This window comes from Eriocheir sinensis, chromosome 14 (assembly GCF_024679095.1).
Source record: "Eriocheir sinensis breed Jianghai 21 chromosome 14, ASM2467909v1, whole genome shotgun sequence".
NCBI lineage: Eukaryota > Metazoa > Arthropoda > Malacostraca > Decapoda > Varunidae > Eriocheir > Eriocheir sinensis.
Window position 1 is genome coordinate 21664746 of NC_066522.1, and position 15235 is coordinate 21679980.

A 15235-nucleotide genomic window follows, 5' to 3' on the forward strand; every position below is an offset into this window, starting at 1 on the left:
ATGTGCTCCGGGGACAGCCAAGGGAGCGGAGGCCCTCAGAATGATATATAATCGAGTACTACATAGATATTCCAACGATTCCACTTGAGTGCAACGAATGGCGCACAAACGAAAACCCTCCAGCGTTGTGAAGGTGAGGCTCTCGACCCCCCCAAGGCCGCGTGCAGGTGCTGGGCGGCGTGGAGGCTGGGGCTGGCCTCGGCTCTACCATATGCCCCTTCAGATCAATATTGATGTACCGCCCTCCTGTAATTAGCCCTCCAGCCCTCCCATAAAAAAGGACTCACTCAAAACGGGCGTACATACTCACACACACATACACACGCACACACTCGTAGTAGCAGTAGTAGCAGTAGTAGTACATCCCAGCGTGTTTCAGAAGCATGTGTACTCAAGTCTGTTTTATTGTTGTGTGAATGTGTATCTTTCTTTTTTTTTCGAAGGGGAGGAGTGGAGAGGTGGGTTTTTTTTAGTTCTGGTGTTTTTATCGTCGTTTTTTTACCTTCTTGTTGTTGGTTCTTTTTGTGCCGCTCCATAAATTTTCTTTTCTCTACTTTTTTGTGTTTTTATTTGTACTTTTTAGCTTGTTCTCTATTTTTTATGTTTGTTATTTTTTACACCTTTTGTTTCCCCTTTTTTTAGTGTAGTAGTTGGTAAAAATAAATAATTTCCCTTGTGCATATATTTTTTTTTTGGGGGGGCGAGGGAGGAGGCATCAAATTTGACTCACCTGGGAAAATAATAAGGATCACCATTACAACAACCACCACTATCATCATCATCACCATCAGCATCACCGCCACCATCCCCATCATCACCACCACCATACCTGCCACCACCGCCATCATCACCACCACCATACCTGCCACCACCGCCGCGCCGCCGATCTTGCCGCACCTGCCGCCGCCAGACCACCTAACGCGCGCGCACACACCCACACACACCATACTTTTCTCCGTACACACAATCTATTTAATTAAACTTCTAGTACCCAATAATATAAAGTCTTCTCGCTGACATCAAAAGAACTCCCATACACAATACAACCCCCCCCCTCACCCCCTCCCTATACCCCCCACACAACCCCCCTTCCCCATCAACCCCCACACAACCCCCCTCCCTTCCCTGCATACAGCATCCTTACACTTCCAATGTTATATTAACCAACAAAACATAGACTCTAAGAGCTCTACAACACTCCGCGGATTTTCTCGTCAGCGTCAAAAGTATACCCCGACGGAACAGAGTATATGCAACGCCGTCTCTTTAACACCCCCCCGCATCGGAGAACCTCAACCTAACTCTGTACTGCCGCGAAAACTGATCCTGTACCTTTGTGAAGTGTCAAAGCCGTTGTGCCTGGTGCGACGTGGAGGCAGCTGTCGAGGGTTTTCTAGGGCTGGTTATCTTACGTCTTTCGTGTTGCGTGGAAGGAAGGTTAAGGAAATGTTTTACAGGAGGTCGGTTCTGGTTCTTCTCCGCATCGTACAAGAGCTGTGGATGGCGGTAGTGATGCCTGGAAGGTAGGAAAGTTGATCGGTGGTTCTAAGCTCAACGTCCCTTTTTTTTTTTACATCGTTCGGGGTGCGTTGAGGAAAGTCGAGGAAAGGTTCTGAAGGAGGTCGGTTCTGCTTTGTGTCCGCATCGTATCAGAACTGCGGATGGTGACGGTTAGGGGCGCATGCAGTTAGGTGGTCGAGGAAAGGTTCTGAAGGAGGTCGGTTCTAGTTCTTTTCCGCATCGTATTAAAACCGCGGGAGGTGATGGTTGGAGGCGTCTGCAGTTAGTTGGTCGGTGGGTTTTGGCTCAACGTAATGGCTGGCAGAGCGCTTCCCTCGCACCGGGCCTTCACCTCGGCACCGCTTTCGCCGCCTAATCCTCCATGATACGCGCCGCTTCGTACGAAAAGCAGCATCGCGGGGTTGATCGGAGAGGAGAACTTTTAAGAACCGGTCCTGTCTTTCCATAACTTGGGTAACAATGGACCCAGATAGCTATTCCCGCGGCGTTAGTGCGGGTGTAACTTGCTCCCCGACCCCCGCCGCTCACCGCCCACCCGCCCGCACACACACACACATATACACGCAGCGGTAGCCCACCTCAGCGCGCCATGCAGCCCGCCCATCCAAGCAAGTCTAGTGGGCGTAACTCCTCCACGCCCACTCCCTGCCTAGCGTCTCAAAGCCTGTGTGACGGAAATGATAGTAGCTACACACACACACACACACACACACATTCGCATTGTCCAAGGGGGTGTTTTTTTTCATTAGATGCGCGTGGTAAATGTGTGTTTGTCACTATGTTTGTTTGTTTGTGTGTGTGTGTGTGTGTGTGTGTGTGTGTGTGTGTGTGTGTGTGTGTGTGTTTGCTTTCTTAATGCACATAATGTCTGATAGGCCTTAAAACACCGCCACCTGCGTCATCACACTTATCTTTTTCTCTTTTATTTTGTTTCGTGTTGTTTTTCTCTTCTTTCCGTGTAATTTTCTGTTTTATCTTCCTGTTTTTTTTCTCTCCACCTTTTTCTTTTTCATTATTTTCTTCTTCTCTCGTTAGCCTTCCTTTACCTTGCTCGTCCTTGTTCCTCTCCTTTGTTCTTTTATTTCTCATTATTTTTCTCTTATCATCTAATTTTGCTTTTTCTTATTCTTCTTTCTGCCTCTTTCTTTTATTTCTTCTTTATTCCTTTTCCTGTATAACCCTGTATGACCTTTTTATCCTTATCTACCTCCTACTCTTTCCTCTATCTCTTTCTTTTATTCCTTCTTTGCCTCTTCCTGTTTAATCACCTTTCCTTACCTTTCTCTACCTAATACCCCTTCCTCTGTCTCTTTCTTTTATTTCTGATTTTCTTCCTCCTGTTTAACCACCTTTCTTTACCATTCTCCACCTCCTACCGCTTCTACCCCGTCTTGGAGGCTGCCAGCAGGATTGTGTGTGGCTCGCGTGTGCCTAATGACACGGTTAAAGTCGGGCTTTGATCAGGCATTACCTTGCGTGAGGATAATTGCATGCGGCGGCGGTGGTAGCGGCGGCGGGCGGCGGGGTGGTGGCGTGGCGAGGCGGCGCGGTGCAGGTGTGCTGGGGCGAAGCATCCTCGTAACCTCCCCGCCGCGACCCTCCCGCATCCAGCAAGGAAGGCCGTTGTTGCTCCCCTTGGCCGTCATCCAAGAGGACCCACGCCGGGATACCAGCTCTGCCGCCCTTGCACTTTTGTTTATGCGTGTCACTGCGTGTTAGATAAGCTGTCCGCTAGCCTCTAGACCCCACCAGACGCGTAACAAGAGGTAGAGTCGAAGAAATAGACGCAAGGAGTAAACAGATACAGACTTACAATCTTTGCCGCTCTGCGCTTTTGTTTATGTGTGTCAATGCGTGTTAGATAAGTTGTTCTGAGCCTAGAAACTCCACCATGACGCAGAGCAAAGGTAGTGTAAGGAACAGAGGCATCGACTTCAGAGTTCTCAGCAGAAAACACAAAAAAAGGAAAATTGAAGTAAACAGGATAGAGTTAAACATACTGACTGACATTCCGCGGGGTTTATCAACAGCCTTTGAACCCGGAAACAGCGCCGGGAAGCAAGAACATTGGTGTAACTTTAGGAGTCAACGAAAGAAAATAATTTAGAGTATTTGTAAGGTGTCCTTGAAGACGTAAACACAAACGGGAAGCAAAAAGAAGTATACATCGTTAGGAGTAGCTTGAAGTTAGGATTGTAGAGCGTGGTCAAGTAGTCTCTCGAGCCGTAGACAGCGGTAGGAAGCAAGAAAAATGATAGAATTGCAGTAGATGGAGGTAATTCTAGGGAACAGACTGACTGCGATTCCACGGAGGTCAGATATCTCCCGCACCACGTCTGTATGTATGTTCTATCGCTAAAAAGGATAGATGTTCGTGGGTTACATGTATTGGGGAGAAGGAGGAGGAGAACTAGGGAAAGGGAAGGATATATTCGGACGGAAGGCAGAGGGGTGAAGAAACTAGATGAACAGGTGAAACAAAGATGAAAGGTAAATCTTCGCGTGGGTCTTTTTTTTTTTTCTCTCTCCCCTACATTCTGGTGTCCCTCCTTTCCTCTTTTCTCCCTCCTCCCCTTCCTCCCTCCCTCTCTCTCCTTCCCAAACTCGGAGAAGGGGAGAGGAAAGTTGCCAAGAAGAGAGAGAGAGAGAGAGAGAGAGAGAGAGAGAGAGAGAGAGAGAGAGAGAAGGGGAGGCGAGGAAAAATTTAGGACGAAAGGGTGGAAAGGTATCGGGGGCAGGCGAACACACACACACACACACACACACACACACACACACACACACACACACACACACACACACACACACACACACACACACACACACACACACACACACACACACACACACACACACACACACACACACACACACACACACGCGCGATAATAAAAGGAAAGAAAAATGAGTATAAATTATTTTACCGCGAACCTCCCAAACAATTTTTTTTATATATATAATCAGACCAAATTTAAATATTATATCGATGTTTGTTTTGTTTGTCTGTTTGTTGCTAAAGAGAAGAAGAACACTCACCTTTCGTTCCTGACATTTTCTTTTTACTCATATTATTTGCCGTTCTTGGATACTAATATATATAACCTTTCTTTTTCATTGCCCTCTTAAAGAACAACAAAAGAGTATATGGTGATCGTCTTCTGTTTCTTTTTGTGTTTTGTTTTGTATGTTTTTTTTCTTCTGTGCGTTGCAAGTTCCCTGTCTAGTTTCTTATTTGATTCCTTATCGACATGAACGGAAGGGAAATTCAATATACATCTCTCATATTTATTTCCTTTCCCTCTTAAATAGCAACAAAAAGATTATGAAGGTTCTCTAGTGTTGCTGTTGTTTTTGTTGTTATTGTTGTTGTTGTTGTTGTTGATGTGCGTTGGGAATACCGTATAATATTAACAATGAACAGAAGGGAAATCATAACTACATCTCTGATTTTACTTTTCATTCATTCGTTTTCATTTTCATTTTCATTCATTTCAGTAACAACGAAAGAAAAATAATGATTCCGCTATATTTTTGTTGTTGCTTTTTACTATTATTTATGAGTATCGGCAAATATTAACATCAACAAAAGCAATATTCAGCGCCTCTGTTTATATCCCTCATTTCCATATTAAAAAGCAAAAACACCAGAAGCTACTCGTAGGATACTTTTAGGTTGGCAGAGAATTGTTTTGCGCGTCAGGTAAATCGACGAAAATTGGCACAAACTCCAAGGAAACGCGCCGTCTCTCTAAGCGTATTGAGCCTCCGAGATGATTTGTTGCTGCTGGAACCGGTTCACGGAGACGCCTCATCCCCGACCCGGATCAAACACCAAATTCGCGAGACCAGGATGTCGTTATGGCAAGGTCAGCCGGTCGCCACCCATGCGAGGCTCGCGGGCTGCCTGACGAGTGTTGTGTTGCCGGCCGTTGCCTCCTCCTCTCGTAATACATACAGTGTTCTCGTTTGTTCTCATTAGGGTGGTAGCCAGAGCGGTAGTCATATATATTTACAAAGGTCTGAGACTAAGGGGCGTCTTGGAGGTGTTCCTACGTCAGGCACAGGCTAGGATATGAACCAGCTTGTAATACAGTGTTTTCGTACCTTCCCATGAGTACATGAAGGGGCGATGGTAGTGGAGATTGTAGTCACATCAATTCACAAAGGTCTAGTCCGTTTACGAGCTTGTAGTGGGGCTGAGGGATGTCTTAGGGGTATTCCTAGGGCAGGCACAGAGTAGGATACTGACGGGCTACCTTTTTTGTGTGTATTTATGCTTCCTGGGGCGCTAGTCATCTCTTGGCGCTAGCATTCTCAACACCCGAAGCTCCGGTCCATGTACGATCTAGTAACAGCGTTGTGGTGGGTCGTGGGGCGTAGCCAGGGCAGGCACGGGTTAGGATACTGACCAGCAACGTTTTTTGTCTGTTTATGCCTCCAGCTGGTACAAGAAGATGGGACAATACTCGTTTCTACACTATATCTCTTAATGCAGCTCCGGTCCATGTACGATCTAGTAACAGGGTTGTGGTGGGTCGTGGGGCGTAGCTAAGGCAGGCACGGGCTAGGATACTGACCGGCTACGTTTTTTGTGTGTGTTTATGCCTTTCCTCGGAGAAGTAATGACAGTGCGGATGCTATAACTCACTTCCCTGCTGGAGTAAGCGGAACCTCTCGCCCTCCAATCTCCTCGCGTCCCTTGCCTTTGCGTGCTGGAGCCGAAAATAGAGCGGAACGTTTTCATTTTTTTGTTTTGTTTTTATGAGTTTTGTTATTCAATGTGTAATTACTCGTGCATGTTTCGCCGGGCCATTTAGAGCCCCCGAGAATGGCAGGTCCAGAGCCTTATCGTAAACTGTACAGGCTGATAACATGGTTTTTATTTTTTGCATCTGCAGTTTTTGTCTTTTTTATGTATGTGTATCTTTCATTTATTTGGGAGCCTGCGTATTATTATCATGATTGTTTTTATGTTTATGCCTGTTGGGTGACATGTGATCTCTTTCATCTTCCTTATAAAATGTACAGGCAGGTAGATGTAGCTTTAATTGTTTTGTATATGTGTTTGTGGGTTTCTTTGGTTAACTATCATCCCTTTCATCCTTCTCTTGAGCTGGTAATGTAAGGGGGGGGGGGGGAGATCGTATGTGTGTGTATGTATGTATGTCTGTTGGGTGACCTCTTATCCCTTTCACCCTTTTCTTAGACTATACAACCTGGTAATGGAGGTATAACTATTTCTTGAGTGTGTGCCTGAGCCTCTTTAGTGACTTCATATCCCTTTCATTATCTTTAAGACTGTACAAGCTGGCAATGGAGGTTTTTAATTACCTTATACGTGTTTGTGTGTATCTTTCGTAACTCATATCTCTTTCCTTTCCCTAGACTACAATCTGGTAATAGGTTTGATTTGTTTTGCAATGCGTGTTTGTGTGTATCCTTGGTAACCCTTCATCTCTCTCTCCCCAGGACGGGCCGGTGATGGCGGAGTCAGACGGCAGCGAAGACGAGCTGAAGACCGGTGAGTACAGTGAACGTGTCCGGGCGACGCCACCCCTTCTGTAATGTTGGCCCGATATGACGTGCTGCACCCTACTACCACTTCCTAGCTCTCTCTCTCTCTCTCTCTCTCTCTCTCTCTCTCTCTCTCTCTCTCTCTCTCTCTCTCTCTCTCTCCTCTCCTCTCCTCTCCTCTCTTCTGTCTTTCTCTCTCTCCCCTTTGCTGGTCTTGGCGCTCCTCCCGATCACCCTTCTTCCCCCCCTTCCCTTCCTTCCCTCCCTCAGTGCCTCACCATATAAAGGCTTTTGATGTCTGTTACGTCTGCCGCCTCTAGCTGTTCCGTTGGCCTGGGCGGTTTTTGCTGCAGTTTCCAGCCTGGCGCCGTTTCCTCCTCCTCCTCCTCCTCTGTACATGTTATTCCTTCGCTCGCTTGGGGGACTGAACAGGAAGCAGCACACTGTAATATATTGCCTCTACTTACACTGCACTGGCGAGGGAGGTAATCGAAGTCTAGGATTTTTTTCAATCTTGATGTTTATGGTAATGTCTGAAGGGTATGTAATGCGATAGGGTTGTTTACTTGTGGACTATTTGATATTATAGTATTTTTTTGTTCTTTCTACGCAGTGGGGTTTGGCAGTGGGGTCTGGAGGGTGTGAAAGAAAGGCGATGGTGGGTTGTTTGCGTTGACATGGACAAGGAGGGAAGGAATCCATGAATTCAATATAGTTTTCCATTTTTCTTTTGCAAGTCGATAAGGTTGTGGCGGTGTTGTCTTAAGGATTGAAAAGCGATGATAAGGTGAAGGGTACCATGACTATAAGTTAATATCATAGATGTGTCCTCTTTTCAACTCGAGGTTTTGGTAATGTCTGAAACACGTGAAGTGCAAGGATGTAATCGACTCCTAAAGTTTTCGGCGTGGGCGTGGCGGGCTTGGCGAGCGGGGTGCGGGAGGTGCTAGGCGAGGCCGTAAACATTCTCCCGTGAAGACAAACTGCAGAAAACTAAGACCATTTTGAGGCCAGTGCAAGAGCGGACGAGGACTCCAGACCATTCAGCTGTTGACGTGAAAGGCAGGACAGGGCAGGGCAGGGCAGGGCAGAGCAGGGTAAGGAAGGGCAAGGCAAGGAAGGCCAGAGCGAGCAGAGTAGGTCAGGGCATGGAAGGGCAGGAAAGGGAAGGGTCGTCAGTCCAGCCTAGAGGACGTAGAGCATGGGACCAACCACATTACTCGTTATCATAGTCTACGGTTCTGTCATCCCCCTATCAACATCACACACATCACACAGCACAAGACACATATCCCTCACAAGGTTGCTCTCCATCTCCAGCATCAATATTAAAGACTCATAATGTATCTTGACTTAGCGCTGAGGATTAGGACTAAGAGCTGATTAACGATGAGTGGCAGTGTAGTGTGTGTAACTAATCTGCTGCGGGGGAAGGGATGGCATGGAGGCCTGGCCGAGTGTGGGGGAAGAAAGTTAGACGTCCCTGGCTCTCTACTTGTGTCTGAGAGAGAGGAGAGTGATTCGAAGCCTGGCTGGGGGAGAGTGTAATGGGAAGCCTGGCTGGGAGAAAAAAGTGTAATGAGGAGCCTGGCTGGGAAAGAAGAGTGTGTTTATGAGCCTGACTATGATTAGAGTGTGATGAGGAGCCTGGCTGGGAAAGAAGAGTGTGTTTATGAGCCTGACTGTATGATTAGAGTGTGATGAGGAGCCTGGCTGGGAAAGTAGAGTGTAATGAGGAGACTGGATATGAATGTGGCTATCCGAGAAACGTGTTATAGAGGCTTGACTGAGGAGAGAGGAAGCTGTATATGTGGGAATAGTGTAATGTGAGCTTGACAACGAGAGAAGACCGACGTAAGAGGAAGGAAAAAAATGTGTAATGAGAAGACAGCTGTAAATGTGAAAGTAGCTATCCGAGAAACGTGTCATAGAGGCTTGACTGTGAAGAGAGGAAGCTGTGAGTGAGGGATAATGTAACGTGAGCTTGACAGTGAGAGAAGAGCGTCGTGAGTGGAAGGAAAAATATGTGTAATGAGAAAACTAGGTAAATGTTAATGTGGCTATGGGAGAAAGGAGAAACGTGTCATAGAGGCTTGACTGTGAAGAGAGGAAGCTGTGAGTGAGGGATAATGTAACGTGAGCTTGACAGTGAGAGAAGAGCGTCGTGAGTGGAAGGAAAAATATGTGTAATGAGAAAACTAGGTAAATGTGATTGTGGCTATGGGAGAAAGGAGGAACAGGTTATAGAGGCGTGACTGTGAAGAGGGGAAGCTGTGAGTGAGGGAATAATGTAATGTGAGAAAACCGTCGTGGGAGGAAGGAGGAAAAATAATTGACCCAAAAAACAAAGAGAACACCAAAAAAAAAGGGAAAATAAAACACAAATTCACGCCAAAGAAACGACAACAGCCGCGCCAGCCGGAGAGCAAGAGAGTACTACCACGCTGAGCTACACGCGCGTGGGGGGAAAAATTATTAAAACAAACACACAAACACAAACAAACACACACACACACACACACACACACACACACAGGCGGGCGACCTCATGAAGTTGTCGGCGGTGCGTTGTGGTGTGTGTGTGTGTGTGTGTGTGTGTGTGTGTGTGTGTGTGTGTGTGTGTGTTTCTTGCAGCTGTAGACTCGACGTGTGTGTGTGTGTGTGTGTGTGTGTGTGTGTGTGTGTGTGTGTGTGTGTGTGTGTGTGTGTGTACTAGAATGAAACTCGCTCACGTCTTGTCTCTTCTCCATTTCTTCTTTTATTTTCTTTCTTTATTCTTTTCACTTAACCATTTTCTATCCACATAACACTAAGGAAAAGAAATACAGTTAAATATCCTACCCTTCCATCCTTACCTTTTACTCTGACAGGTAAACAAAAGGCCGCAGAGTATCAGGTAACACTTTCAAATTGTCTAAGTATGTCCCGGGATTCGAACTCGAGGTCTACTGTTTGTGTGAGAGGAGAAAGCGTATCACTAGACAGTATACCACCACCAAGGACATGTGTAGGGGGGAAGATAGATAGATGGATAGATAGATAGATAGAGGGAGAGAGATAGAGTGTGTGTGTTTATTTCGATTTTTTTGTGGAGAGGTGAGTAAATAGGAGGTTTGAAAATAAAATAAAAAGAAAGAAAAGTTGAAAGTAATGCTGTGAGAGAGAGGTGTGAAAAGAGGGGAGGAAAGGGGAGGGGGAGAGATGTTGAGGGAGGGAGGGAGGGTGTGAAGGGGGGTGAGGGGGTGTTATATGGGAGGGCAACAGAGGCGTCACTCAAAATGGTCGGTCGTATGATGGTGAAAAAAAACAAAAAGCAATTCATGGCGTTATATTGTTCGGGTTTTTCATTAATCGTTCTATTATGTGACGTGCTGTATGTGTGTGTGTGTGTGTGTGTGTGTGTGTGTGTGTGTGTGTGTGTGTGACTGACGGCTTCATATCACCACGACTGTTTATTGTTTTCCATTTCATCATCATCATCATTATTCTCTCTCTCTCTCTCTCTCTCTCTCTCTCTCTCTCTCTCTCTCTCTCTCTCTCTCTCTCTCTCTCTCTCTCTCTCTCTCTCTCTCTCTCTCTCTCTCTCTCTCTCTCTCTCGCTCTCTCTCTCTCTCACACACACACACACACACACACCAGCTGCCGCCATGTCTTCCCTTCCTCCCCTGCTCCCCTTCACCTATACCCTTCCTTCCTGCTGGTTATTTTCAGTCCCAGTTCTCCCTTCCGCCAATAGCCAGCTCCCTGCGACGCCCTCTCCCTCTCCCTCCAGCTTCCCCTCCTCTATTACCTCTCCCTTTCCTCCTTCCCGCGCCGCCCGTCATCATTCCCCCTATCAGCGTTTGTCTCCCTCTCTCGCCTTCCTCCTGTTCCCCTTTCTTCTCCCCCTTCTCTCGTTCTCCCCCATTACTGACTCAACGGGTCTTCTCTCCCTCCTCACACTCCCCTTCCGTCTCCATCATCTTCCCTCCTCCTCCTCCCTCTCCCCCCTCCTCCTCCTCACAGCCTGCCGCACAAGTAATACCAGGCTCACTCTCCCTTCTCTTCCGACCCCTTCGCCCCCCTTTCTCTCCCCTACGACGCCTCTGACCTCATGATCGATATTAAGAGCCGTCCTGACCTCCACGTGAGCCGGACAAGCGACTAGGCTTCTCCTCTACCTGCTTTCTCTCTCCCTCTTGTCCCATCTCCTCCTCCGCCTCCTCCTCTTCGGCGTTCTTTCAGCCTCGTCTTCACTCGCCTGCCGCCGATGTCCAGAGCGGTAAAAAAGGGCTTCAGGGTCTCTTCATGAACCGACTTCCGCGAGAGAGGTTTTGAGCATAAGGGAGAGAAGAGGGTATGGTGTCCTTCGTTCTCCTTAACTTCTCGATGTTTTCCAGTCTCGTCTTCACTTGCTTACCGCCGATGCCCAGAGCGGTAAAAAAAAGGGCTTCAGAGCCTCTTCATCCACTGACTTTCGTGAGAGGGACTTCGAATGTAAGGCAGAAGAGAGGGTGTAGTGTTGTGTCCTTCGCTCTCTTAGTTATCTCTTTTCCCTTGATGACACAACGCTTTAGATGCCACCGAGGATGTTTTCTTGTGTGGCTTTGAGATTTTTATGCTGAGGTGAGGAAGGAAGAAGGTCGTGTGTGTTACCATATCGGCAGTTCTCAGTGATACAAAAGGAGGTCTGTTTTACGATGGGAATGTTTGCTTGAGTGGCTTTTGGTGTTTTGCGTCTGTGTAGGGAAGAAAGGAAGAGAGAAGGATATCAGGTAGAGAAGAGTAAGTGTGGGAGAGTCCTTAGCGAGTCTCTGTTAACATCGAAGTCGGAGGAGGTAAGGTAGAGAAGAACCAGCGTGGGGGAGTTCGTAGCGATATTCTGTTGACATCGAAGTCCAGAGTCGAAGTCCAATATGCAGGTCGTGACTCTTTGCTTCTACCTGCGTGTTACCTGTGTGTTTGTGTGTGTGTGTGTGTGTGTGTGTGTGTGTGTTTGTGAGTGTGTGTGTGTGTGTTGCCGGGTGCACATCAGCGGAGTGTGTCAGCAGCAACGTCATCACAAGAGAGAGAGAGAGAGAGAGAGAGAGAGAGAGAGAGAGAGAGAGAGAGAGAGAGAGAGAGAGAGAGAGAGAGAGAGAGTCAGGGAAGGTAAAGCAGGAACTGAGTGTGTGTGTGTGTGTGTGTGTGTGTGTGTGTGTGTGTGTGGACGCGCTGAAATACTGTAATGTTCGTGGAGCGGCAGTGAGTGCTGAGTAAAGAGGAGACGGCTGTGTCGATAGAGAGAGAGAGAGAGAGAGAGAGAGAGAGAGAGAGAGAGAGAGAGAGAGAGAGAGAGAGAGAGAGAGAGAGAGAGAGAGAGAGAGAGATTGGGGGGGGGGGCGGAGGAGGAGGAGGTTATAGTAACATTAAAAGGGGGAGAAAAAAAGCTCCACAGAGAGAGAGAGAGAGAGAGAGAGAGAGAGAGAGAGAGAGAGAGAGATATCTGTAGTAGGTAAAGCCTCAGTACTAGCAGACAAGTTGAGGGCCTCGTGCAAAGCCGTCCACCTCGAGTCATTAGGTTCCCTCTCACTGTTTTTTTGTGTGTGGTTCTTCCCTTTCATGACCAATGCATCTTTTATGAGGGGGAAGAATAATATACCTTTGTTGCTTTGGGTAGAATGATCTAGCTCTGTGGTTGTTGTTGTTTTTTATGACTGTGTGCATTGTATATTATTGTGACCGTAGTCCAACCAAATTGTCGAGTCCGTTTGGCCGGAGGCTCCCACGGGTCCATTTCTCCCCTCTGCTCTGCCACACAGTCCCAACACCTTTTTTTTCCTATCAAATGTTACCTTTACCTTACATATGAGAGGGAGAGATAGGTGTTGGGACTGTGTGGCAGAGCAGAGGGGAGAAATGGGCCCACGGGAGCCTCCGCCCAAACGGACTCGACAGTTTGGTTGGACTATAGTTCTGTTGTTGTTTTTGTTATTATTTGCTTTATGTATTATTATGTATTATGAAACTGAGATTTATGAAAGGGCATCAAGGTAAAATAAAGTCACCTCGATGAGCCGACACGGAAATAAAAAGAATAAAAGTGACTAAAATAAAGAGAAGCATAAAACAGGGGGAACAACAACAACAACAACAACAACAACAACAACAACAACAACAACAACAACAACAACAACAACAACATCAACAACAACAATAGCGAAGAGTGATGAGTGATGTAACTCCGTTTTTTATCGAGGAGAATAAAATGTTAACTTTACTAACTCGCTTCAGGGGAGGAATTCATTGCTTTATTGCTCACCATTTATGTGAACTTTAACGTGAAGAGACTTCTGCTCCATGAACGTGAAAAGGAAAACACTCAGGAGAACCCGATCACTCTCCTCTTCGGCATTTGGAAATCGTTGAGGCGAGTGGCGGAACCGTCTTAGAATATTAACGAGAAACACATCAATGAATCTATCTTTCCCAGCCCTCTCTTCCCTTTCTTGCATTTTTGAGGGGTCTATAGGAAGCAGTTTGGTAGTTCAGCGTATTAGGGAACTTGACAGTCTTAGAATACGTCTTAGAATACTAACCAGACCCACATGAACGAATCTATCTTTCCTGCCCCACTTTTCCCCTTCTAGCGTTTTGGAGGTTTCTATAGGAAGCAGTTTGGTTGTTTAGCGTATTAGGGAACTTTACAGTCTTAGAATATGTCTTAGAATACCAACGTAAAACACATCAACGAATCTATCTTTCGTGGCCCAACCTTTCCTTTCATGCGTTTTTAAAGGCCTATAGGAAGCAGTTTGAATATTTAACGTATTAGGAAACTTTACAGCGTTATTGAATACGCTAAAGAAGAACGCTGCTTGTATAATGTAGAGGGAATGGTATATACGTTGTTAGAATGTGTTATGGAAACTTTCGAACACAAGCTCCACGACTACGACACAACTTGGGTATTCATCGTACGCTTATGAGAACCCGATTGATCTCCTCTTCGGACTTTGGAAATTGTTGAGGCGGAAGCGTCTGAGAAGAATACCGACTAGAAACACATCAGGTATCTATCTTTCCTGGCTCTACTTTTCCGGCTTGGTTATTCAACGTACAAGAAAACTTACAAAAACTCATGAGAACCCGACTGACCTCCTTTCTGGACTTTGGTAATAGTTGAAGTTAGAGGCTGAAGAGTCTGAGAATACCGACTTTTAGAAACACATCAACGTATCTATCTTTCCTGGCCTAACCTTCCCGGCTTATTAACGTCATGAGAACCCGACTAACCTCCTTTCCAGCCTTTGTAAATAGTTGAAGTAAGAGATGGAAGCGTCTGAGAAGATTACCAAGTCGAAACACATCAACGAATCTATCTTTCCTGGCGCAACCTTCCCAGCTACAAGGAACCTTATTAACCCTCATGAGAACTCGATCAGTCTCATTTTCGGCCTTTGGAAATAAGTAGTAAAATTGAGAGGCGAAAGCGTCTGAGAATACCGAGTCAAAACACATCAACGTATCTATGTCTCCTGGCCCACCCTTCCCTGCAGCCTCGCCCTCCTCCAAACCCGTCTTCGTCGAACCGAGTCATTGTTCCGAGCTCCGCATTGTGCCGGGTCAAAAGACTTAAGCGGCGGAGGTCTCAAGGTGCAACAATGGACACCTGGCCTTTCGCACCATCCCTCAGTGGGTCCCTAATTAAAGACTCGTGTCGGCATTTTCTCTTTAGCGTCGACGATTTACAAAGTTTTAATTCTTCAGGAAGAGGCTTGTGATATAGGGGGGAGAAGGGAGGATGGGGCATGGAGGGAGGACTAGTAGGGTGGCTGTTCGTGTGTGCGTGTGTGTGTATTAGGCGGCTGCTGGCAACCCTGAAATAAATTATGGGTGGGGCGGAAGGAAGGAAGGGAGAGAGGGAGGGTGAAGGAAATAAGGAAGGGGCAGAAGGAGGGAAGGTTCGAGGCTGAGTACGTGAACACTATGCTGGAAGGAAGAACGAGGAAGAACAGTGAACATCGAGTATGAAGGTTGTCTGAGAGGAGAAGGAGAAAGAAAAAAAAGGATTGTCTGGGGAAGGAGGGAAGGTTCGAGGCTGAGATCGTGAACAGTGAACACTTTACTGAGGGAAGAACAAGGAGGAACGAGCATCGAGTATAAAGGTTGTCCAACAGAAGAAGAAAGAAAAAAAGGGATTGTCTGGGGAAGGAGGGAAGGTTCGGCGCTGAGTACGTGG

The 15235-nt window shown here is 46.6% G+C and overlaps 1 protein-coding gene across 1 annotated transcript in view; it reads left to right on the forward strand.

Annotated features, from left to right (window-relative positions):
* LOC126998631 (uncharacterized) overlaps positions 1-15235 on the forward strand; it is a 189077-nt gene that overhangs the window by 156803 nt on the left and 17039 nt on the right. The window contains exon 6 of the mRNA XM_050860567.1: positions 6991-7042. Coding sequence (XP_050716524.1) covers positions 6991-7042 — 52 coding nt within the window. The remainder of the gene's footprint in view (positions 1-6990; positions 7043-15235) is intronic.